At 39.5% G+C, this 26,582-nt stretch overlaps 1 protein-coding gene across 2 annotated transcripts in view; it reads right to left on the bottom strand.

Annotated features, from left to right (window-relative positions):
• Positions 1–2,031: 2,031 nt before the first annotated feature.
• The window catches only part of pik3r2 (phosphoinositide-3-kinase, regulatory subunit 2 (beta)), a 31,068-nt gene continuing 6,517 nt past the window's right edge, over positions 2,032–26,582 (bottom strand). Inside the window, exons 2-17 of one of the 2 annotated variants that reach the window (XR_005708780.1) lie at positions 25,004–25,924; positions 11,449–11,541; positions 9,210–9,284; positions 8,631–8,783; positions 7,388–7,598; positions 7,205–7,290; positions 6,855–6,957; positions 6,409–6,507; positions 6,105–6,285; positions 5,748–5,867; positions 4,766–4,908; positions 4,357–4,533; positions 4,169–4,240; positions 3,849–4,019; positions 2,232–2,919; positions 2,032–2,145 (exon numbers count right to left, since the gene is read on the bottom strand). Coding sequence is in view for 1 of the 2 variants with exons in the window: in XM_040143958.1 (XP_039999892.1) it covers positions 2,712–2,919; positions 3,849–4,019; positions 4,169–4,240; positions 4,357–4,533; positions 4,766–4,908; positions 5,748–5,867; positions 6,105–6,285; positions 6,409–6,507; positions 6,855–6,957; positions 7,205–7,290; positions 7,388–7,598; positions 8,631–8,783; positions 9,210–9,284; positions 11,449–11,541; positions 25,004–25,322 (2,211 nt within the window). In the remaining variant the exon portion in view is untranslated. Of the gene's footprint in view, positions 2,920–3,848; positions 4,020–4,168; positions 4,241–4,356; positions 4,534–4,765; positions 4,909–5,747; positions 5,868–6,104; positions 6,286–6,408; positions 6,508–6,854; positions 6,958–7,204; positions 7,291–7,387; positions 7,599–8,630; positions 8,784–9,209; positions 9,285–11,448; positions 11,542–25,003; positions 25,925–26,582 lie in introns of both variants that reach the window. The other variant, XM_040143958.1, reaches the window with a different exon arrangement.

The raw sequence follows: 26,582 nt of genomic DNA, 5'->3' as shown, positions 1-26,582 counted from the left end.
CTCTAATCAGAAGCACCACTGTCACCTCTAGTTTAAATTCTTGGGATTTTCTACTTGCCAAGAACTGTGCAAAGTACAGTACAATTGATTCGTCTTGACTGAAATCAAAAAGATGTCTTGATTTATACTTTTCAGGTTGAGTTAGGTTTTATTTAAAAATGACATTGGTCTGTTGTCTGAAAAATGTTGCTGCCTGAAATTTGTGAATTTGTCTACAGATGAAACACAGATTTAATGTTAATTAATAATTGACTTTCATGACAAGAAGAGTAGGTGAGTATCTCATTTAGGAACAAAACTTCAATTTCTATCCCTCCTCAACAAAAAATGAAAACAAATCCAAAATACCAAATGTGTAACTTTTAAAAGCAGTGCATTTTTTTCTAAAACTCTCTACTGCCAATGACTTTTGACCCTTCTATACCTTTCTACAAAAATACTTTTCTCTTTTTGGCAATCTGAGTCAGAAATTTGAGAGATTATTCGTATTCATTCATCTTAAGAAATCAACTATGTGAATCAATTTTAAAAGTGACATGATGTGACGCCTCCTTTCATTGACCACACAATAGCTGAATAATCCTGCCTTTACACAAATGAACTGTGCTTTGAACAGAGGTGGGACAATCTTTACCTCAAGCCAAATGAACATGAGGGAAATGGGAGAATTTCACTGCCACAGCACAGAACAACATGAGGGAAATGATTTGAGAACTCTGTCTGTAAATCTAATACTTATCCAGATACGACTATGGTGTGCATAGTACTACTATGTGGTAGTACTACTATATTCACCACACATCATACTGTATATGCACTACAAAAAGCATATATACCTACCACTGGTGCCTTGCCAAGTAAAAAAAAAAAAAGAAAAAACCCACAACCCAAACGAAGGATTCTATGAATACTGTACTAGATAATCTCTCAGACCACAGAGGCCATGCTAAATGGCAAAAGGACTGGTTCTTTTTTTCTCTTTCTTGCTACATAAAAAGACATCCTTCATTTGGCTCACATTAGCTGGATACTGTGCATCCTTAAACAGAATCTAAGAGTATAGCAAATATTCTGACAACATAAAGAAACACAGCGGTGAAAGTGTATAAAGTCACATACACTGACTGCATGTGTGTCTGAAATATACTGTACATGAGTTATATTACTGCTTTCTTTTTTTTTTTTTTGTACAATGTTCTACAGCTCTGTGAGTCAAGCTTGTGATGAAATAAACAGTCAAGCGCAAGTGGGAAGGAAGTACCGTGAGTAACTCTGCATCAAAAAAACAACAATAAACATCTGCAAGGACATTGTACTGCTAAAACAGTCTAATCTAACTAGAGACAAAGCAAATACAGTACCGAAGATACAATAATCACATAGATTGCTGCTCTGCAAGTGTCTTTAGCATATAGAAACAGGACACATAAGAGGAGCACTAACAGTTATGCCTTAAGTCAATGGCTACAGGTGCTACAGTATTAAAGAGGATGAAAAAAGAAGGAAGAAGATTGAAACAAAGACGTTTGATGCAGGGGTCTTTCCACAATTTCCATTTAGAAGGAAACCTGAATCATGTGGAACTGCAATTACCCATGTACCTCTCCATCTAGTGTATTGTGATCGAAAAGTATTTCTATATTCACAATATACCAAATATGTGGCATGCACTTCTATCCTGTAATACAGTATTTACTGTATGTTGTACCTCGTCAGTTCAGAAGGAAACCTGCTAAGATAGAGCAACAAGCCAAAGCAGTCGGAAATAAAGATCATTTCATAAAAAATATACCTATGTGTTTATTTTTTTTTTTAAAGCTGTAGCTTTGTCTATGTCGACAGGCGTTCATTCCCTCCTTCCTTCTCTTCTTTCTTTCAACCTCAACGTGCCCCCTTGTTTTAGTGACACAGGCTTGTGGTCATTCAAAGCTATTACTATGGCACTTAAGCAAGCTTTAAATTTAATCAATCTTTTTAAAAACCCCTATAAACATCAACCCCCCCCCCGGGCTCCAGTGACTACACCCCCCTGGTCCACGGTTTCTCAGCCACCTTTAGGTGTGAGGCGAGCAGCCTGGTTAGCCAAGCCAGTCCATTTAGTGGATGACATCTCAGGCTTTTGTCTACGGACAGTTTGCAGGCAGTCTGGGGATGACAGATCGGGCCTTTGTTTATGGACAGTCATCATGTGGTCAAGGCAAAAAAAAAAAAAAAAAAAAAAACATAAGTACCTCCTGTAGATTTTCATCCCATCCCATCTGGTCTCTCCTCTTCATTTTCTTGAAAACAATATTTTGTGTGCTTATTTTGTCTTCCTTTAACACATTGAGTCTGTTTTTTTTCTCTGCATCAAAGGTATTTTCTTGTAAATTTCTCACACTTTTTTTCATAACTGACACTGTACAGTCATGGTTGGCTAATGCGATGCTCTCCTCAAGGTAAAAGTCGCTGTGTCAGCCAGGCTAACTGTACAGTGCTTAGTTAATGTTAGCAAGGAGTGCTCTTTGCTGGACTGGGGTCAGTGTGAAAAATTAGCACCAGCCTCCAGCCAAAAATGTACGATTTTTAAATTGTGGCTGTGGAGTCTATTTTACCCACCACTTTAAACATATGAACAAGCATTGTTCTAATGTTTATTTTTTTTCTAATGCATTTGAGTGAAAATTTAGTTTCCCCACCCTGGTTGGTGTTCAATGCTGCTTGTGGATAATTCATCTGGGGTGCTGGTTCTGGTTCTGAGAGCGCGCCAGGACTGGGTAGGCTAGATTTACATTCAACTGGTCATTGTGTTGGACCAAGGAGACGTTTTTGTAGTGGAGCACCAGGTCTTTGAGGGATGAGTATAGATTGTAGGGCTCGGCGAATCCAAAACCTGTGGCCGTCTTGTAGATGACGCAGTGCTTGGTGTCACCCTCCACACTGAAATGGACAGACATCATGTTTACAGATGCTCTGTATTGTCCTAAAAGGAAAATGTTGTCAACATATATATCACTTATTGTATGTATCTACTTAAATGACTGATTGTTCTGCATTTTCCAGAATTAGTGTTGTCAAACCACCAATGACAGAAAATGTTACTATTTAGCTTTTGGTTGGGTGTCTTTGGAAAGTGAATTAGTGATATTTGTGAGAGAATTCATGTGAGAACTTTTGCAATCATGTACACTTGAGTTGTGCCCCAAAATGTAAAGTATAATGTAATATGTTGTTGGGCTCCCTTTCTGCATTCTTGTGTACTGGACTGCTGTCAGTGGAAAAATAGTATTCTTTGCCTGTTTTATGATGGATTTCTCCCTGTGTGACGGCTGAATGTAACTGAATAATGTGAGGTTACAAAGTCCAGCACATAACCCCCCTTTAAAATGGTGAATTGTCGTTTTTGCACTTCTGCATTTGTCCAGATTAAACAAACAAGATATAACACGAGTTGCTGCTGGACAAATTTTGTTGCCGCCTGACAGAGCCAGGCTACTTATTTCCCCTTGTTTCCAGTCTTTGCTGGAAAAAAGCAAGCTAAGCTAGTCAGCTTTTCGCTTACAGTTACCGTATAGACATTAGACTGGTATCCGTCTTCTCATTTAACTGTCTGCCAGAAAGTGAGTAAGAGTATTCCACAAAATTTCAAACTACTCCTTTAAGAACTGCCACGAAAACCTAATGTATAACAATGATGTTTTATATAGTATTTAGAGAGTTCAAATGCTCTGCTATCAAAATCATACTCTACTTTTGGCCAGTTACCTGTGTGAATAAACAAATAAATTATCATATTAAAAAATGGAAAATATGTTACTTTTAGGGTGGATGTTTTTCCCTTTTAAGAAAAATAATAAACACAAACTTACACTACAGAACAGGCATAGGAACCCTTCTGTGACTGGCTTTCACGAATGAGGAAGGTTCCGTCACATTTGCCTCTCAGCATTTCCTCGGCCTGGGTGCGTTTGATGTCACCCACGTACCAGGTACACTCATCATGGTGGGGTGAGCCCTCGTCTTCCTCCAGTGAGTAGGAGCTGGAAATGCAGAAATAATGCAGCACATGTCATACCATGAACACAACACTGAGCTCCAACCACTCTCTAAATCACAGGTGGCTATACCACAGCACCCTTCGCCCTCACAACACAATTTGATGAGCTGTTGCTTCATTTCAAACACTTACTCATCAGCATCATTCTTTATGCCCAGCCATTCATTGATCTTCTTCTGCCTTGTCCCCTTCTGTGTCAGCCATCTGCAAAACCACAACACCACATGTTCAATGCTGACGGACAGTTTTGATACCCGTGTTGAAGTTTGTGTGAGCATGTATTTAAGGCATGGAATAAATGTTTAATTCATTCCACTTACATCAAATACTGGTCTCTGATCTTGCGGAGCTGCATGAGATCCGGCTTGAGGCTGTTCATCTTCTTGTCGATCTCTCTGTTATCAGAGACCTGCTGTCTCAGGTCCTGCTCCAGCTTACACTTGCTGTCATGGATCTCCTTCACACGAGACTTCAAACGCTCCGAGTTGCTCTGGATCCTGATTTGAGAGAAGGATAAAATTATGTATACAAATGTGTTCTTCAAATGCTAAATAAAGAAAATCTGACAAAATATCATTCCAATTCAGCAGCTTGGTTAAGTGCTATGGCTCAGTAAAACGAAATGCATTTATTTGTTGCATCTCTCTACTTTGAGTTTATGCTACCTTGCTTTTGCAGCTGAATTTAATTAAGATTATCAAGAATCCCATGCAACAAACATTAACGAACTTCTGAATCTCCTTTTCGTTGCCTTCGCGTTGGAACCGCTCCAAAGACTCTCTGCTGTAGCGCTCCTGAGTCTCACACTGTTCCTCAAAGATCTTGATGGTCTCATTGAAGGCCTCAATGGCTGTGCGCTTCATCTGCAGCTCCTGTGGAATAAAGGGAGAGGGAGACAAACTCTGACTGTCCAATTAATGTTTTTTGTATTTCATTCTGTGTATCGCGTCTAAACTAGGTTAGATGTTAACTATGTTAAAATTGTAGTTGACACAGTTTACAATTCTCTATAAAAACTAACAGAAGGGCTAATGGATAGTGTCTTAACCAAATGTTTTGGTAAGATGAGTTTCATTGACATTGCATATCCACACAGCATTGCACTTGTACATAATAATAATAATAATAATAATGTGTAGACTTCATACAATATAAATTCACATCTATAATCTTTGTATTTTCACATTCATCTAAGGTGTGATACTTTATAATGGACATATCAAAGAGTGAGTTTTTTTACCCATTAATAACTCAGCATAATTTGATTTTTTTATGTGCTCTCTTATTGTATATGCTTTCACACTGATTTTATCTATGTCTACTGGTGTCGTGCACACATTCATTCTTATTGCTAATATTTTTCATGAATTCTTTCTTAAAATACTTTAAAAAAAAAATTGTTGCATATGCATGGTCATAGCTCCAGTTTATATTTATTCTATTCTGGCTACAACCACATTTCTCATATGGATTAATTATTGTTTCATCTTATCTTCAGGATATACTATTACATGTTCTTAAGATACTGTATGTACATGTTTATGTTTCTTCAGTATACACTGATCAGCCAAAACATTAAAAAACAGTTACTGGTTTTAAAGTTGTGGCTGATCGATGTAAATTAGATCTGATTAATAATACTGTGTAACACATTCCCTGTTTGTGTGTGCTTGTGTGTGTGTTGATGTGTCCATATGTGTTGAACTCGTACCTGTGAGGTGCGTGTGTATTCCTCGTACAGAGAGTCATACTCGCGGCTCTTCTCTTGGTACTGCTCATGATAGACCTTCAGCTGCTCTCCCACCTCCTCTATACTGTTCTCCTTCACCAGCTGAGACATGTGATATCACAAATTTGATGAATGAATCCATAAAACACTGTGCTCATTGTTATTCGTGCTCATTTAAAAATAATAATTATATCAATTTTGCTATGGATTTCTAAATCAAAGGAGGGATGCAGAGGGATTCTGGTTGTAATTGAATTAGATGATAAGAAGTCTGGGAAGTGAATTTAAAGACTCACTCAACAAACAACAAACTGCTACATAATCTGCCTTATTACCAACCTGCTGGTATTTGGAGATGGGGTACAGAAGTTTGGTGTCCAGCTTGGCATTATACTGGGCCAGGGACTCGTGGCGGTAGTGATTGATGAGCTCCACTACAGACAGGAAGGTAAGAGGCTCTGAGAAGCCGTACCTCCCGTCTCTGTGATAAATCTTTATGAGCTTGTTGTTCCCCCCTTTCCTGCAGGGGGAGACAGGAGCCAAATGAGTATAAAAAGCAATCTTAGCTGTACATAGGCTAGAGATAGTATGGCAGTATTGCCGATGTTTAAAAAGAAACTTTAAACCAGAAGTGTCGCTTTACCTGAGGGTGAGAGTGTACTCGCCCTCCAGTTTACTTGAGGCATCTCGGACCAGAAAGGTACCGTCTGGAGTGTCTCGCAGCTTCTCATTCACTTCCTCTCTGCAAATACAACAACATATTTACTTTATTAACGCTAACTGTGATCAGCTGCAATTAACCGCAAAATACCAACATAATTTCCACAATCATAAATAGGTATGATAAGGTACAATGATTCCTGGAAGTTGTTGCATGTATAGTGTACTAGTATTATATGCAATCCTAATTTACTGCTATCTACTGAACATATCAAGTGGCTCCACCATTTAACAAACTGAGGCTGTTACACATGGTAATTGGTGACTCAAATGCTGCATTTCTGTCAAAGACAGAATACTTTGAATGGATGGAAACCTAGAATTAACGGTGATCGAATTTCCCCTGAACAGTACACTTTCATATTTTACCTGGAGATTTCTCCCCAGTACCACTCAGCATCGCTCAGCGGGCTGCTTGTGTCTGTCATGACTGATGGTGACATTTTTGACTTGACTGGCTTTGCTGGAAGAACTACAAAGACACACAGACACACACAGAGACACACAAAGATCACTGGTAAAAGCGTTTATTCTCATGGAGTGAATTAAACCAATCACTTAACACATAAACCCCCTGGAAACTGTCAACGAGTACCTAACAAGTATAGTGTAGTCTGCATTAAACATGTAAACAATTAAAAATGTCTTGTGCTATTAGGTTACATAAACATCGTTCTACGCAGGTTTAATAAAAAAAAAACAAAAAAACAAACAAACACCTGGAGGAGTGAGGTCTTGCTCCGTAGTTCTCTCTATCAACAGCCTCTCCACCACAAGGGCAGGGAACTTCTCATCCAATGACAACCTGCAAATTAGTCAATCAGTCAATGACTTTCCTTCATCATCATTTCAACTTCACACACTCTCACATTTGTTTCTGTATAAAAGAAAAAACTATTTACCAAGGGGTAGAGGGACCTGTCCGTATGAGCAGCGGTCCGAAGATCTTTCCCAGCGTGTGGGTGTCCAGGCCATTGCTGGCCTGCACTTGGGTGACCTTGGCCAGGTGTGTGAGGAGGTATTGCAGGGTGAGACGGTGATGGAGAGGGACGGTGGTGGAGCTCTCGAGGACCAGGCTTACCTCTCTGTCATGACTATCAGCTACTGCACCATCTGGAAGAGTGATTCAAATAGACATGAAGAAGATCTATACATAAAACTATTGTGACAAACTGAACAATTATATATAAATTTTAATTTATACAATTTAATCAGATTTTACCACTAGAGTTTCTGAGGAATATCAGTGAAGCTAGTAACAAAAAACAATTATTAGGTGTTTGGACATCCTGACATACTGACCCATACCTTGATTCTTAAGATAATCAATAGTTTGGTCTTTTTTAAGTAATGACAATGCATGGTCAATGAGGTCACTGCAGGTTTCTGTAAAGAGATCTATTACATATCTGAAATGAAATCATGGCGTCCTTTGTGCCGAGGAGGATCAGCTGAAGCATTTCTAACATGCCTCAGTGAGCTCATCCTTTCCCGACACTTAACTCTATTCTCTCAGCGCTGACCTCGATCACCAACATACAAGGCTCAGTGTAGACCTCGTGCAATTCTTTTACTTAAGTTACAGTTATTGAAGCTATGAAAGGTGCCTTTCTCTCCATTAAAACAACATCAGCAGCACTAAGCTCAATTTTGGGCTTGTGCTTCTGTTAGACTGCACGAACCTCCGTTCTTAACAAGTAATTTTTTTTCTATTGAGACCTAAAATATTTTCTCAAACCTGCATAAAATATAAAAGCAGGATGAGATTATTTTCCCTGCTTCACCACACATCAACTTAATTCAGCAATTTTCTAGAATTTAGTGTTATTTTTCAGAGATTTAGAACAATATCACTTTAGTTGTCTTCACATTAGTGTAGACCATTTCACAAAGCATACAAAACATGGGTTTTTAGACTGATAAATGCTTTTTTTCCAGGAAGCCACTGGTGTCAGTTGTACTGTAAGAACATCCACTTGCAGAGACTTGAATCTCGCTTGAGACGGATAATCCATCACAGAGAACATGTACACGTGGAAAGGGTGTCAGTCTCTCTCTCTCCTTTTCTTTTTTTTTTGCACAAGCTACATTGTTTGCACCATACAAATGGCAACTTTAAGCATTTCCTCATGAGATGAGACCCACCTGCTGACTTTTGTAGGACCTGTTGCTGCAGTGTGACCGCAGTTTGAAGGTGAGGGTAGATACAGGCAGGGATAACAGGTGACGGGAGGTCTCTCAGATAGTGCAGGACACACTCGGAGAGGTAACCCACGTCTTTCTGACCCATGTCAACTTCTGCACCACAAAAACATATACAAAAGCATTTAGAGGCAACTTGTGGCAAGGAGAAATCCCACCAAAACCAATCAATTCACCAAAGATAAATCTGGTAAGATGTTATATTTGGTTGACTGTATTGGGGTTTATTTTGGTTGAGGAACTCATTAATTTTAAAGAAGCAGGGCTATGACTTGAAGGACGCTGGTTCAGATCAGGCCATTTGGGCAAGTCATTTGGGCAGGGAAAGTGAATGGGTTACTTTCTTTTTCAATTTTTATCAGGAAGGTGAGATGTACCATTGAACTACTGAATAGCCAACAGCAGAGGACAATGGCTGAACTAGCAATTTCCTAGATATACATACTGTAACATTAGAAATATATGGAGGCACAGTTGAAAAGCAGCATGCATGCTCCAGTACCCAGTAACAAACTAACTCACCAGAGGTCAGACTGTACACTGGGCTGTCTGAACCTGAGGGGCTAGCTGTCCTGTACAATGTCTTGAAGTCCAGACCTGAGAAAGATAGAAAAAGCAGTTGCGTCAAGGTTCACTGACCTTAGCTGATCAGAAAACTAGTCAAGCACAGGAAAAAAACAAAAAACAAAAAACAAAAACAAAAAACAGAACAGAGTAAAATACTACAAAGTAGAAACAAGAAGGGTAAGAAGGGAAATACAAAGTAGCAAATATTCATCAAATGAAATGCACATGTAAGCAATACACTATAGCCAGTAGCTCAGTCTAATGAAGTGGATGAGTCTATGGCAAGGTAATACAATAAAAATGTCGGACACCCAACAGAGACATTATTACCAGCTGGACATTGTTAGTTCTTAACCAACAACTTGACATGACATGACATGACAAACCAACTAAGATAAAATTATTGGAAATACTCAGCACATGTCAGCTGTGTGCTGTTTTCATTCCAGTCTAACATCCAATAACAGAGAGGAGGTAATCAATCAACTGGGGGAGAGTTGGTCCTTGAAATTGTTCTGCACAAGCAATATTTACAAGAGCAGAGCCAACCAATGTTCCTGTGTTAAGTGTTTCATTTTTGTTTGTTCTTCATGGAAAATGTGTGATTAATTTAGTCACTTTGAATGCCAGACACAGCTCAGAAAATTAAAACTGTGAAACCCTGCATCACGAGATTCTTTTCAGCAGATTGTTTCATGACAAAGAGAAAGATTTCACACATCCTATTAAAATGTCCCCGAAGAAAACATTTACTGCTGAATGACTACATTACTCATTTCCCAGGCTTGAAAATAAAAAACATCTTTTAGAAACACTGGGTCTAGACAGCTTGCATCTAGGAGGCAAGTCCTTGAGACAAGCCAGTCTCTCAGGTAGGTGTGAAAACCAAACCATATAGTCAGAGTGTGTGTGCATACAACACTGGGAAATAATTCAATGTTACTGATTTACTGGAATAAGAAGAATTTAGGTGGATCTCTCTCAGATGAAAAGCCAGCCAGAAGGATGACTGGGATGGTTAGAGTATCTGTATGTAGCTCTGTCTGTATCATAATGTGCATATAAAGTTAGTATACTGATTATTTCAACAGTTCCAGCCTTTTTTGTGTAAAATTCACATCTTAAATACTTCAGAACTTCAAATTCTTCCTTTTCTATCACAGATTATATTAGAGACATCAATAACTTAATGAAAAGACTAAAGCGGTGGCCTGATTCCATACCACAAGCTAATTCTCAGCAGGATTAGAGTATGTAGTGTGTTCACAGTGAAAAAGTTAGTATGCTCAAAAAAGTCAGTATGAATACAAAAATACTTGTTTTTGGAGTGTGTTGCTGACAGAAAAAATAAAAACAAATTAAAGTGATGGTGAAACAGCTTAAGAAAAACCTTGGAAATCAAGAAAACAAATGTTTTCTCATTGTGAAGTTTAATTAGCAGTGCCATTCTAAAGTCAGCACATGTATTGCAATATTTCCTGTATAGAAATGGACAATAGATTTTTAAGCAAAAATCCATATACTCTGTAGTTCCTGCTCTTCCACTGCGTTTATTTGCTGCTTTTCTGTTTTATATCTTTGTAAACTGAATATCTTTGGGTTTTGGATTGTTGGTTGGACAAGACAAGCAATTTGAAGATTTTATAATGGGCTTTGAGACATTTTTATATTACACGATTAATTGATTACTCGAGAATCTGCAGATTAATAAATAATGAAAATAATCATTAGTTGAAGCCCTACATATACTGTGTGTGTGAGAGAGAGACACACACTAACACAGAGAAAGTAAAAGGGAAGATAAAAAAAGAGGAAAAACTGTGAATGGAGTCCCACTGAGCTCTATTTGTTAATAACATAGTGTGAATCAAACCCACTGTGCTGGACTCTCAATGAGGCCAATGAAAACTGCTTTGTCTCAAAACCACATTAAACATCAATGTATAAAATCTATATCAAGTCTCTAACCAATTGAAGAGGTCCTGAGAGTGTGCGTGAACCTCTTTGTACTCTTCTACATCTGTGTGACTGTTTGACTGGATTCACGTCTATATGTCTGCACTTGTGCAAATGCTGGCATGAGGGCAAGAGGCAGATGGCAGGACCAGACAGTCAGACATAGACGGAAAGACGGGGAGGCAGACAGAGAGTCAGCGAGACAGACAAATACGATGGCCGGTTGACATGGATATACCTCTCTTCTCTATGGCTTGGATCAGGCTAATGAGAGCTGGGGGAGCCGTCTCTGGTGGTGTGAACTGCTCGCTCAGGTCCAGCACAGAAACAGCTGAAACAACAACGCAAATCACTGTTACACTTCTGGCACAAAGCCTCCCAAAGACCACGGGGGTGCTGCAGCCCTGACAAAGGTACAGTTAACTAGGAGCAGTTGGAAATAAAGAGCGTGTATAATTTTGTGAGTACATATCCAACCTGTGAAAAATACTATAAAATATGATAAGGTGGAGTTTCGTATCCATTTCACACCAAGAAGCGCACCTGTTTTGCAAAAAGTACCGGAGAATTTAGTCTTTTGCATTTGCTCGCAGAGGTTTCCAATACAAAACCTCCTAAAATGAATTAAAGCAGAGAAATGTTGAAGCGTGTGATGCATGTCACTGTGCTGGTTTGTAGTCTGGAAGTCTAGCTGATGACACAAATGATAATAAAACCAGAACATTTAGTAAACGTACAAAAGAATGAAAATAGGCTTTATTCAGAGGAATGAAAATAAAAAAGGCCACAAAAAAACACAGACTGCTGATGGCAAGCAAAAAACTTTATCTACTTTACAACTCCCCATAGACTAAATCAAACATCTTTTCAGTCCGAAAGAAAGAGAAAAGGAGAAAGCAAGAGGCAAAAAAAGAGAGATCCCATTTCCCTCCCTCGCTCCCTCTTTTTTTCCCTTTTCTTTTCTCCCCTCTCGCTTTCTCTCCTCCCCTCCGTTCCGTCCTGCTCAGTGTTTCGCCTTCACTCTTTGCGTGAGTGGAGCACAATAAAGGATTTAATCAAAACTCCTGAACAAGCAAAAGCCCTGTGGCAGTGCGCCAGGCCTGGCCCGACCAGGACAGGCAGGCAGCGCCTCCTATTCGGCCCCAGAGATGGGCTGTGAGCTGGGCGTTGAGAAATGGGAGGTAGAGGTGAGGGGTGAGGGTGACGCTGGGAGCAGGGAGGGCCTGGCCTGGCCGGGGCTTGGCAGTAGGCTCCTGTTCCTGGCACAGCTTGGCTAAACCGCTGCTGATTATTAATTTGGGGAGTTCAAACAAGAAACGCCGCGTCAGCACATTCCGCCCCCCCTCCCCCCGGTTCTTGTTCTTAGTCTCTCTGGATGTCTCTCGCCCTCACTCTCTCTCTGTCTTTTTCTCCATTGCATTCTTGCTCTTGCTGGACTTTCTCGATTGGTCCTTCTTTCTTTTTCTCTGTTTTGGTCTCTTTTACTTAACCTTTTATGTGATCTTTCAGATTTTTCCTTTTCTTCTGTCTCTCTCTCTGTCTGTCTGTCTCCATGCCTGACAGTTAAACATGGAAGTTTCCCTGGTGGTGTCTCCTGCTCTCTAGAGAGCACACAGACAGACCTCTGCCTCTTCTTTATCCCTGTTGGCCATTTTGGTTGGCAGACCCCTCCCCGTCCTCTGTCATCACAGAATCTCTCTCTTCAATGTGCAGTACAGTTTTTACATACATTTTGACTACAAACCTAAACTAAACATCAAAATAGGTCATTTGTTATTTCCCTCAAAAACAACTCATATGAGCGTTTTCTCATCTGGCTCCCCTATCAGCAGGACGAAACTGTTTATTTGTGTAAAACAAAACTATTATGTGACTGTTTTGTATGCCAATTTTACCATCTGCCACCACCACGGTTAAGGACAGACTGTGCTCATGGCTAAAAGAAACTAATGTTAACTGACGGCAGTCTCTTGTGTCTCCTCTCTGACCTGGTGTTGAGACCAAACATAGCACTAAGTTAAAACAGCACAAATGGCTAAGTTGATGAGAAGATGAAATGCAATCCAGGAAGTCCAATTTGAGTAATGGATCCATGAGTTTTAAGACTTCCCTGACACCAACACACTATAGAATGATTTTTTAACACTATCAGATAGGATTTGATGTTACAGAGTGGCGCTTCTTTTACCTCATAGGTGATCTTTGGTTGAGTACAGAGATGAGCTTGCTGAAGCCCGAGTTTCATTTTTGCGTTGTGGCGAGTAACTTAGAGCATTGAAATTAGAATCCTGCTACCTTTTTTTTTTTTTTTTTTTTTTTAAACATTGTCACTGCTAATGAAAAACAGCAAGGAGAGACAAAAGATTCCAGAGTTTTGGGGCTTAGGAAATTTGTTATTTTTTATAAACCTTGAACCAGATTCAAAACCAAATTGGCTAAAGAACCCAACCATACTTCCTGTGTGAAAGTCTAGTTTAAAGTGGCATTCCTTGCTGATTTGGTGACACCTGTAGTTTCTGACCGTAACAGCAAATGTTGTTTGATACTACAGATCACAGAATTCTGAGGGCAGCAAAACAAACTATTGTCATTTCCATCATTCTGTGAGCAACCGTGATCTGATTTTATGCTGCACATGGCATGAGTCTGCAAGCAGCAGGGCACAGTGAAAGGAGTTGGTTAGCTGGCCGAGAAGTTGGAGCTCTGCAGCCTGTTGCTTGCAGCTCTTCGTCTAACAGCTCCCTGTGGCTGCTCCTTCTTCTTCCATTACTCCCTGCAATATTTCAAACTGATCCACTGTCTAACAATGCCCAAAATGACCATTGTCCTGTAAGCTCACTGACAAAAACTTTGCATTTCCTGTAACTTCATAACAAAAGTCAACTTGTGTTCCACCAGCGAAATGCTTTTAATGTGAAGCTGCAGCAGCACAAAGTTTCATAATACTGCAAATATATAAATAGGCCATTGGCTCAGTCACCACTGTGTTACACCATTCAGCGACAGATAGTGACGATACACGTTTATTTCTATGAAAATCTTCAAGATTGCCACTTTAAGTACCTAATCAATGCTGCCGTTTTTTCTTATGAGCACAGTTTACACAAACCAACAACACTTAACTGTTTCACGCATCATGAAATGCCTTGACGTACAACTTTGAAAAATTACAAACACCGTGGACCAATGCAATTTTTATGTTGCTAATCCCCTCTCTGTATTTAATTGAAGAACTGCTGTCAGAAAAAATAAACACTGTCTAAGTAAGAATGGATTGTCATAAACACAGATGCAGCAAAATGCAAATGCTATTGCTTTAGAAAGTAGAATGTATGAATTATTCAGTACAAGAGAGCAAAAGCCAATCCTCCTGGAACTCGTATGCAGTTGTGTTTAGACAGGCTACAGGTAATAAAACGGGGAAATCACATGAAACAGGGACATAAGTACATACTGTACATAGGCTATAAAACCACAAAAATGAATGCATTCCAACAGATTGGCCGGACAGTAGGGAGAAAAAATTAATTTTCCTATTTTTTCCCCAGAGGAAGCAACTTTCCCACTACTACATCCAACAAACATAAATGCTTTATTTTACTGTACTTTTCTCTTCACTCAAAAAGAGAAAGAGTGAAAACTTGAACTTTCGTGCAAAGAAGCAGTCATTTCTTTTTCCTGCAAAAGCAGCTGTAGCCCTGGAGTCTTCCCGGGGTTTTGGAAAGATATGGGAATAGAGAGAAAGGCAGAGAGAGAGAGAGAGAGAGAGAGAGAGAGAGAGAAAGTAACAGCAACTCAGTCAATTAGAACCACTTCCCTGGAAGCTAAGAGACAGGCATATGACTTGACATGCCCTGAGACATAGCCAATGGGAGAAACAGAAAAGGAGAAAGAGGGAGGGAAAGATAAAGAGAAAAAAGCATGACAGACAGTGTAGTTTTGCACTTGCACTGTATCGAGCGAGTTCTGGTACATTTGAGGCCTTGTAAGTCTAGTTAATGCATGCATTCATTGTAAGACATTTTTACAGACCGGATCTCATGACTGCGTTTTCAATTTTGCTTCAGAGGAGCTTTGATAAAGTCATCACAGCACATAAGTTATGATCTAACCGAGTCATTGAACAACGTCTACGTCTGTGAGAAAGAAAGTCCAAAGTCATGTGTTATGTGTGCTGTCTACACACGGAGCTAAAATTGTGAAGATTGGATGAATGTTGAGGATCCTGTCTTTGTATGTTTACACTGACTCGCTCACTTAGTCCAAGGCAAGCAGCGGACAGGCAAAAGTAGACTGGATGAAGGAAAGTTATGCAAAGCAAAATATTTGCTCTGTATCTTCTGCATCAGTATGCTTATGTAATACATAGCTGGCTCTGCTGCAGTCTCCTTCTCAAAGCTGTGTGTCAGAAAATGAAGTTTCTCAAAGTGCGGAGATACAGCACAAATTAATTCACGGGATTTCACTGGGTGAATTTAACCTCAGGCATTTCCTCACTTTAACTACAACGCACCCACACTGTCGATTTGTGCTGATTTTATGTGAACGTGTTATTGAACAGTACTCAGGGTATGCTGTTCAAGTACCACTTCCGGCATAACTATCATTTGTTATGTAGTAAAGACTTTGGATTTCGCTCTTTTATGTGTCACAACACTGCAACATCTAGTTCAACTGAGGTAATTGAAAAAAAAAAAAAAAAAAATTATATTTTACTGTACCATCATCAAAGTGATCATGATCAATGGTACTTTTGAAAACTCCGAAGTGAAACGTATGTTTAACAATAGATTAAAACTTTTTGTGAGTTTTCACATGCTTCAGAGACTAATTCAATGGTTTGAGGATGGCAGGGTTGAGAAATAGTCGGTTTAAGATCCATTTATGCTTTTTTATGCTTTCTGGGATTAAGATTTTCAAACTACTGCTGATGCCCAACAACTAATAGATTAATTAATTTTGACTGGATATTTCCAATGTGTCTGTGAAGATTCTTAGTCATCCAGGTCATTAGTATTCTGTGAGTGCCATCCGAAAGGAAGCCTTTTGGATGAGAGGCAAAACATCTTCAAGAACTTCGAGCAAGTCCAGTTACCTTCGCATAGCACTTAGATGATATTTTAGACACACTTCTATTCCAGTGTAACTGAATATCGAACAAAGAGGTAAAATTCATATAATTCAAATAACTGAGCTGCTGAGGTTGCACTGGCCTCCAAATGCACATAATGTAAATATTGAAGGTTAAATTGCAAGTAAAAACCTTTATTGACAAACAAGGATAAAGTTTGCTAAAACATTTTTGAACCATGCCACTTACTCCAAGCATATGTTTCTTATGTGCAGTGGTGACAAGGCCAGGTGGTGTCTGCCTCACAGATGGTGTGTAACAGTGTGTATACTGCTGGTCAGGTTTCACTGCTATATGTCTTCACTGCATCCCAACTATGCAGACGGGCAACGCACCATGACCAGGCACTCCATCCACTCCTCCATCACAACACGCTTCAAAGCTACACGTGTACAAGTGAGCCCCTGCAACCATGTCAAACACAGGTGGTGTCCACACAGTGCTGGACTTGGTTTTACAGGCCTACGGGCACTACTCAGAGGAGACATTAATGCAGATAACACGGTATAGAACATGTTATAGCAGGCTGACTGTGATGTCTTTAATACAATGTGACAAGAGAATTTTTAAGTTTATAGTCAAACAGAGCAAATACAGTAAAAAAAATCATGTAGTAAGGCACAATTAGAAAGGGGACACTTAAGCTTTATCTGAAACAGGCCCAGCTCCCTTTTGGCACACACTGAAATATAAATAAATAAATAAATAAATAAATAAATAAAACTATATAACAAAAAAATGAACTTTGGGACTAAAATGTCAATTTATAACCTAATTTATACAAAGATGTGACTAAATTTACTATTTTATGCAAAAAAGGACCCTAATAACACTAGACTTACAATGTCACAGATTTTTTTTTTATATTAGTTTAGCAAACATAATATTGTGAGGTTGTAAATAATTTACATTTTTGTGCTCAATCTGTTTGCTATTAGGTTTCAAAGTGGACCGATTTATCGATTCGCTGGACTGGATATACACAATATGAATGACAACTTTGCTGTGAATAACAAAATGAAGTGGATGGTTCTTTGACCAATAAGTATATATATTTCTATAAATTAATTTCAGGTGACTGTTAGGTGTCATGGTCAGGAACTATGTGTTATCATTTAACCCCTATATAAAGTTCCTTGGTAACTAACTGTATGTGTACTGTTTGTTTGTCGGTATTGCCATCTCGGTTCGCTCGCTTTTTGACCACCCGTGAGCCAAGGATAGGTGTTTTTAAATCAATACAGTTTGTTTCGCCCTTCCAGCAATGTCTTGTAGTAAAAGCGCATTATACGTAGGGATGTTTACTACTATGTAAGGCCGGGCGGTATACTGACTCTTTAAGGTATATCCATATATTTTATAATGAGATATAAGATGAGACAATACTGTTTATATAGAAATAGTTTGAAGTTGCATTAAATAACCTGTTTCTTCCGTAAAGCCTTGCCAGTGTTTGCTTCTCTCCTCTCACACACACTCCGCGCAACCCCGCCCCCACTCTCCCTCTGCATCTGTGCTCAAACCCGGACCCACTCGCCCACGAGTTCTCCTGCAACAAGGAGGGAGAGAGAGCGCCGGTTCACACTGAAGAAGATAACTGTAATTGTACTCTGTTTTAATCAGTCTGTTATTGTTGTTGAAAACAACTGAAGGAGCATTCTCAGAGATAGAAGTGTTTCCCACATAGGCTCTCCTTGTGCAGCCTGCCCAGGTAGATAAAATCAGTCAGTTTCAGCCTAACGCCTTAATTCACCCTTTTCAAACTAACTAATTTTTGAACACACATCTGTTTGAGTTGCGTGTGCTGCAGTAACTGAGCTGGGACTAGAGGCTTCTTTGTGCGCAGCCACCTAGCTAGCATCTACCAACAGCCTGCATGTGAAGCTTTTAGGGGACATCTGTTAGGGAATAGCTACAGAAAATAACCTGGGTTACGCGCTCCCCTTCTAAAGTTCATGAATCTGTGCATGCAAACTGGTCACACCTGTGGGAAACACTGGATAGGCTATTTATTTTATATAAATTTTCATTTACATGTTTTGCAGCGGTATATTTTCAAACAGGGAAGGAATCCCTGGCTTTGCATTCTATTTTGATCTGTCTGTTTTAATAGAAGTGCTTCTGACATCTCACACGTGGCATTTAGCCTACTTTGTAGAAAATACTGACATAAGGTCCTGGTTGAAATTATTGGCATCCCTGAATTTTAAGTACAGAATTAAGAATATCTTCCGAAATAAATACAAATTAACCAATTTTATATAATCAAAAATATTATAAAATATCCAAGGTCACTGTACAAAGAAAATAAAAAAACAAAACTTGCATAATAGTAAGATAATACAAACACAAAATGTACCCCAGACATAATTATTGGCACCCTTCACTAATATTTGGTTACAGGACCTTTGATAAAAATGACAGCCTTTAAACATTTCTTGTAGCCATCTAGAAGCATCTTGCATCTGTCTGCTGGTAGTTTCTGCCACTTTACCATTGCTCTGTGTTCAAGCTCTTTTTAAGTTTGCAGGAGTCCTTTTTGCAACGGCATATGTTTAGCTCTCTCCAAAGGTTTTCAATGGGATTTAGATCAGGACTAATCGCTGACTAGTTTAAAACAGTCTGTGTTTTCTGTTTCAACTATACTCTCGTGCTGTTAGATGTGTGCTTTTGGCGGTTGTCCTACTGAAAGACCCAAGACCTTCGCCTAAAACCTAGTTTTCTGACACCAACTAACACATTTTGCTCTAAAATGCCTTGGTAATCTTGTGATTTCATCAGTCCTTTTGATACACTGAATTTTCCGTGCTTAAAATTCAGGGGTGCCAATTATTTCAACCAGGACAGTATATATCGTGTATCACCATTCAGCCTAACACCCAGCCCTACTATTACATATTACGTCTTGCCATGTAACTGAATGGAAAACGGTTGTGTTAATGTTAACGTTGATGTTAATGTTACAAGGCCAACGCACTGTGTTGTATTTGTTGGTATATTTGTAAATGTTTGGTGTAGCTTCTGACAGTATAAACAGGTGAACTGTCATCCATAACTGCATGCATGGCTGCATAGCATTGTGTCCAACTGGACTCAGTGTTATATGACTCTCAACAGTGTAGAAGTAATGGGGTCAGTGTGCTTCAAATAAAGTGTTTGTCATATTGCTGAACATCGTCTTAAAACTCTCCCGCACCTTTCCAACGTCAGAGTTTAGGCGGCTGTTCCCAACAATTTTTGTAACACTCCAAAACTGACAATCTGACATCCATGCCCACTTCACATAGCAACCAGCCGGATATGCAACTTCTCTCACAAACTCTCTTTTCTCATTCTTCACACAACTGCTTCAGTCACTTTTCGTATGTACAAACGAGCGCAGCACTGTTAATGCCTTTGAGGAGATAAGGTAAAAAAAGCGTACGCTGTTGTCCCCATTTAAACAATTCATGCCTCTCCCCTCTCTCTGACAGGGTTTTCACACAAAATTCGGAGTATAACAGCTACAAACACTTTTTCCTTTGGACGTAGTTGGTCAATACCTTGTACAAACTAGTTTGTTTCAAGAGTAGCCCCGGCCTTAAATACAAAAATTAGCAGTTTTCAGCTTAGTGACACATACACATGCAAATAATGCTGAGTTGGAGATTTGTCCCTTAGAAGGAAAGGAGAGACCCTGCTTCTATAGAATAATTTGGTTCATTGTCTTTTTTTTAAGCACTGTTTTTTTTATTGTTAGGGAGAAGGAAATCCACGTAGTATACTACCAATTCTTTCTTTTATGTCGAAACAAACAGAAATTGTGACTTTATTTCACTCATGCCTTCAGTAAGCAACTGCCCAAAATGTACTTTAGTCTGTTTCTGGTTTGCTAAAGCCATTAATCTTTCAGCTGGACAACCTCACGCCTAAATGAGTTCTCATTTACTGCTCTGGCGGTAAAGATATACTCCAGAAAATAAAAATTTCTCTAGCTCTGCAAACTGTAACTTGCTAAATTTACTAAAGTCCAGGAGAATAATACAACAGTCAGAAGAAAAATCAAATACAGCTGGTTCCTATATTTGCAGTTGGATAGGGTGTCCTTGGCTTACACTGTAGCCCTCGTCTCCCTCCCTTTCTCGCCTCTCCATATCTTTCCCCATTCTCTTTCTCTACTGTTTCAGCCCCTCTCCCACCCTCTCCATGGGTTCTTTGAAAGTGTTTTCCTGGTAAGGCACAGGGAGCGGAGAGTGAGTGGAGGCCTCTCCTTTCTGAGAACTGGCCCCGCTAACATGGTTTATAGCTGCCCAGAGACAGTATCAGATGTGTATGTGAATCAGGGAGAGAGGCTGCAAAACGGGAGGGAGAACGGGAGAGAGGAGGTGGGGTGAGAGAGGGAGTACGAAGGGAGGAGTTTGCAAAAATGCCAAGCCATGGTTCACTTCAGCCGGCAGTTAAAGAGAGGCCAGGGAGAGGAGAGAGCGAAAGGAGGGAAAGTGAAAAAGGAAAAGGAAAAAAAAAAAAAAAAAAAACTGTCTCCGGGTTTGTAGAATTATTTCTGCTGCAAGTTGAGAAAAGTTTTGCATCTGTATCCAGGGACTGAACCTGATTTGTAGTCATAATTTGTCTCCTAGTTGTGCTGAAGCAATATGCACCACATAACATGATACGTTTTAGATCACCAGTTTAACAAAATCCATTCTTACAAACTGGTTTACAGTTTGTTAAAAAACAACACCTAAAAAAACCAAACAAACAGAACAAAACACCACAAAAGGGTAGAAATATAATGAATTAACTTTGATACAGAATTTCTCTTTACATTTCATTTCTATGTACACAACAATAAAACACATACAAAATCTACACATAACATTCAAGTGTAGATGCGGGTGCATACATCAGTAGAACAGTAGCCAGTCTTGTTCTTTAGTGGTACAAAATATTCACATTAAATATGACGTCATCTGCTAATCCAGAATCCTCCTATTACTATACAATTTTAGAAAGAAGAAAATCTGAGCTATTTAAATCCTTTGGCAGACAAGAAATCTGCATTTTGCTTGCTACTGCTGAAAAACATTGGTACATTTACATGCACTTAACTAGCCGAATTGTTGTCAACATACTGCAGTAACCTAAATTCTTAAATGCAAATGAGAAACCTGGTGTACGGAATAAAGAAAAACCTGGTTAGCAGTACAATTTCTGCAAAAGAAACCTGATTTTTTTGCTAATGTCTAAACTTGGAATTTTACATGTGTGCATTTGCAAGACAAACACTGCATATTGCTGTAGCAGGAGTGCAGAGTAAAGAAAGGATTAGTAATTGTAACTGTACCAAAAAAAATTTAAAATCAAAAAGTCTGATTAAAACTGAAAATGAAATAAAATTGTGTAAATACACTATTTTTCATATATACATTTGCCACAGTAAGAAAAAAAAAAAACCCTGCTCTTTCACTACAGAGCTCGTCCTCACAGCATACCAGGTCAATCTGAATGCTCACAAAAAAATAAATATCACGAATCAACTTAAAATCTTAAAGTGTTCCAGTCTTGGTTCAGAAGTATTGTTGGGGGCTGGGCAGAAATCTGATAACCAGCCAACTGCATGTGTAAAGGGGGGTTTTTCGGTAACTAGGATGCTGCATAAAGACAGCTTTGTTTACTTACTGTATTTCATCCAATATAATGTTTTTTTTTGTTGTGCAGGTGTTTCAAAGTGCAGCAGCCTACCCCCTTACTTGCCCATTTCTTCTGAAAGCAAACAGACTGCTAAGAAAGTTGTGTGTTCTAATGCTGCAGTTTAGGTAAAGAAATTAATGTTAAATTCCTCATTGTCTGACACATTCAGCTATTTGTTAAATTATGGATGTTGTGATTAAACCTGTAACTCGGACAGTTTTCCTGACCACCAGGCCGTGGTGCTGCCCCTCAATGTCAAATGTTACTATCCATGTGAATAGCAAATGTGCCTCACAAACAATAGTTGTAGAAGATGATATTTGTAAAATTACCCCCCCCCCCGCTCGCCTCACACCCTCATCGTCTCTCTCAGGATTTCACTTGATTCTTCTGCCCCTCTCTCTTCAAATCACAGACACAAACGCCTCCTGCCGAACTGGTTTGTCTCACTGCCTGTCAAAGCGATACTGGGCGATACAAAGGATACTGTTCTCCTCCTCACCTGCTTCTGTTGGAGTAGGTTAAGGCCTGTACTTTATTCTGCAATATATTCCCTTCGCTCTAAAGTTGTTATATTGTTGGCAAGGAGAAGTCTCATTTGATAAGAATTCTGGATATATTTGCACTGCAGCTATGACATCCCCCGCTTTTTAGGATCTTTCAAAGAAAATACTGAGAAATGAATTCCAACTAATGAGTTTGAATGAAGCCCAGTGTACTTTGTTGTACACGATGAATAGCCAATTGGCTCAACCAGAGGTAATTCAGAGTTCACAGCCTACGTGCTCAGAGTGGTACTTAGTCCATCTGTCATAAAAAAAGTACGGAGGAGCTGAAGAGAATAAGGCATTTTACAGAAGGAGTGTATGGTTTCATATGTAGAACGATATAAAAACTTAATAATTTACCTATTTTGGCTCTACGCATCTTTTTCTCTTCATCCCATACAAGGAAACAATAAATTAACCATCTGAAGCCAAAAGCAATGGAGTGCAAATGAGGAGAAAATCATGGAAATCTTGGGAGAGAAAACGGACTTTGGTAAATCAAAGTCTTTACTTGAAGTTGAGCTTGCTAAGGTCGATCAACCCATGCCAAGTGTATGTTTGACTTGGACGCTGTTGTAACTGAAAGCATGCTCTTACCATTATGAATAAATATTAGACATGCCTATTTTCCCAAAGTCACGGGAGTGAAGAGAGGTGTGAAAGAACAGAATACTTATCTCTCAGTACAAAAATGTGACGTTGTATTCCATGAACTGTTGAATAACTCTCAATTTGCACAAAATACATGCACACCTATCAAAACATTAGTCTCTCGATACGTCAGTAAACAAGTTTAATTCTTGAGTGCAAAAAAAAAAAAAAGCTTCTTATATCTCTAGCTTGGTCATAGCACAGTTAAAAACAGCAATTGCAGCCCCTCCTGCCTTTGCCATCCTTCACCCTTAGTTGAGAAGAGGGTCAATAACGCGTCATGATGGAGCAGCGAGCATTTTTGTGCAGATAAGCTCAGATACTGTTTGGATGCCAAAGACACATGCTAATGTTGAATGTAAAGGGGTCCACACAGACGGACAGAATCACTGGCAGACCTGTACCAGAGAGTCAAGTAAGTAGATGGATTAGCCCTTTATTATTCGGCAGCAAGTTTCGTTAGCTGTGCTTCCAAAGAGGTAAGGCTTATGACGTGTTTTAAGTACAGATTAAAGGGTCAGCTCGAGGTCATTGCTAAATGTGAGAGCCCTATCAAAACTCTGAATGTGGCTGACCAGAAAAACAACAACTACTCCACCTAACAACCAATGGGAATCTATTAAAGACATGTTTTATATCATATAAAAAGTTTTATAGCAATAGTTTGCATTTGAGGATTTTTTTCACAAAAAAGTTCAATGACTTTGTTAAAATTTCCAAAAATTACTAATTCTTTTTTCCTCATTGAAAAATCCAGAATCTCTGAATATGCAAATATTTTGCGATTCAAACATTTAACTGCTGATGATGGCTCATACTTCGCTGGAAAGTCCATTCTCGGTACATGTGGTGTATGTTGGAGGATTCAAGTTTCAACAGTTGTGTAAGTTATTGAACCGGGACTGGCTTCCAAACTAGTTCTGATGTCACAAAATCATCTTGTATGTACACATCTTAAACTCAAATTTAATGTCTGCACGAAGAAACTCTCCCATTCAGCAGATGAATGTGAAAACAAAGTCTGCATATACATCATTCTGCACAGTGCAAGCCAATGGTCCATGTCAAGGAACAATAAGTGAAGCAAATTTTGGAGTGGAGGGGGACTTTAAATTGCAATTTTTTCTGTAGTCAAAAACTATGTGAAAGAAAATTTGCTTTAGTTTGTTTGCACAAAATTCTATATAAAATTTTCACACCTCCGCAGAGGAATAAAGACAGATCTAAAAAGATCCATATTCACAAAAGCACAAAGGGCTGTATGAATTAACATGATTAACTGTTATCTTAATTGGATACTTTCTGCACACTTGAGGCTTACAGACAAGTGAGTAAAATTGAATATATACAACTAACTGAGTAGTAAAATGGATTAGGGCAATTAAGAAAAATAAACAAGAAAATCGCATACAGAAAAAGGTGAGCGGAGTAAGTTTCTTTGAAAATGCACAATAAGTGGTCTGGAAGAGTTCAATAAGTCATTGTGATTTTGCATAAAGTGACAGCTTTATTATGAAATTCACAGACAACATTACATTGTACAAACAAACTGCTCTATTTTTCAGTATATACTGAGAAATCAAGTAAATTCTGTGCTGGTTTTACAGTAACAACTTTATTTATAATATTGCAACATTATACTGTAAAGTCGCCTTAAAATTTGCAATGGTATCGTGCAACGAGCGTTTTTCTTCAACCTCTTCAATACATTATGAAAATGACAGAACTACTGCGCAGCTACAAAGCTGAGAAAAACCGTGTGACAGACATTATCTATATGAAAACATCCTTACCTTGAGATGATTCTGGTCTGGGGGCAGCAGGGAGCGGTCGCTGGGACCTGGGTTGACTCGATGGGAGCGCCATCTTGACGGCGCCCACATACTCAACATAAGTCCCTGGGAAGTCGCCTCTCTGCTTGGTGCGCTCGTTGTACCCGAGGAGCCAGCCTAGGTGCTCAGGCTTCTCCTCACAGCCTTCCTGGTAGTTCTCCATGGACAGCAGAGACGCCTTGCTGACTGTCAGGAGGTCTCCAGGCTGCAGATCCAAGTCCTCTTCCTGGTCCTTGGTAAATGCGTAGAGGGCACTGTACTGAAACCCTTCTGCCGCCATTTTGTTAGGGAGACAAAAATCCAAAATGGCCACCAAATAGAGGATTAGATAATGCAGCCAGAGTGCCACTGCAACAGCAGGGTTTGGCTTTACAGAAATCCTCCTCAGAATTGAAAAAGGTTGTTCACTAAATTCTGGTGTTGGATGTTATTTCGGTGGCTTGGGAGGGGGTGAGGGTTTGGGGGTGGGGAGGGGTCAGGGGAATGAGGGGAGGAGGAGGAGTCACCCGAAGCTTAGAAGCATTTTCAAAAGTCGATAAGGTAGACTTCTGCTGCTGTTATGTCTGCGGCTGCAGCAGTTTCAGACCTGACCGGTGTTGGTGGACTGATACACTTTCCTCAGCTTGATTCCCCGGTTGAGCCAGATGATGGAGCAGAGGGAGAGCGTTGGCAACATGCTCTTTAAAGCAGCGAAAACCTGCTGGTTGGGTGCTATTGGAGCAGCCGGGTAAAAGACTATGCCAGTTGAGGGCCGTGTGTCGTTGGCTCTCCACGGTCAAATGAAGGGGTCTGATTGGAGAACAAGTGGCAGAGTGGGATGGTCTTTAATCCTCTTCGGTTCTCTCAGGCTCCCACATGTTCTGGACAGGGATTATGACTGACCTGCACAAAACCCAAAAAAAAAATGAGAAAAGAGGGGAAAAAAAAAAAATTGAAATTAGTCAGAAAAATAACAGTATAGAAAACGAAAACTCTTAAAAATAAGAATTAATAGTCATTACAGGTCGATTCTATTCGATAAAATAGCCATGAGTAAATCGGCCCATATCAATGTGAAACGAAGCTTAAGCAGTGCATGAAAATGGCGAACTGCGGCAGCTCCATGCATTTGTGCAGTCTTCGGGACAGAGAGATCGGATGATGCTGCTGCGTCATAACCAACAGCAGACTGGGTCCCTGGACAGGAGCCTCCATTCCCTCCACTCTACATTCACACACTCATAGCCTTAACTGACGCATCACAGTTTCCACAGGAACAAGAAGTTTTACTGTGAAATAAAAGGTCCCTTAAACTTACACAACAAATATACGATTAAAAGTATTTTAAGAGATTCACGCAAGATGGCGAAGAAAAGGTTTTTGCAGAATGAGCATGCAAAAGAAACTAAGACCTGCACCATGGCTGTAGGGAAACAGAATTTTCTGAAACATGCAGAAACTTTGGCAGCAGTTCCTTCTCTGTAGAAGAGAAAAAAGGCAGCTCTGTGTTGCTTCAGAACCGTTTCCGGCTTCATTCTGTAAATCATACTGTTTCAAGTCT

This window comes from Xiphias gladius, chromosome 14, assembly GCF_016859285.1.
Source record: "Xiphias gladius isolate SHS-SW01 ecotype Sanya breed wild chromosome 14, ASM1685928v1, whole genome shotgun sequence".
NCBI lineage: Eukaryota > Metazoa > Chordata > Actinopteri > Istiophoriformes > Xiphiidae > Xiphias > Xiphias gladius.
The sequence above is the reverse complement of the archived record's forward strand: the minus strand, read 5'-3'. Positions and strand labels throughout refer to the sequence as shown.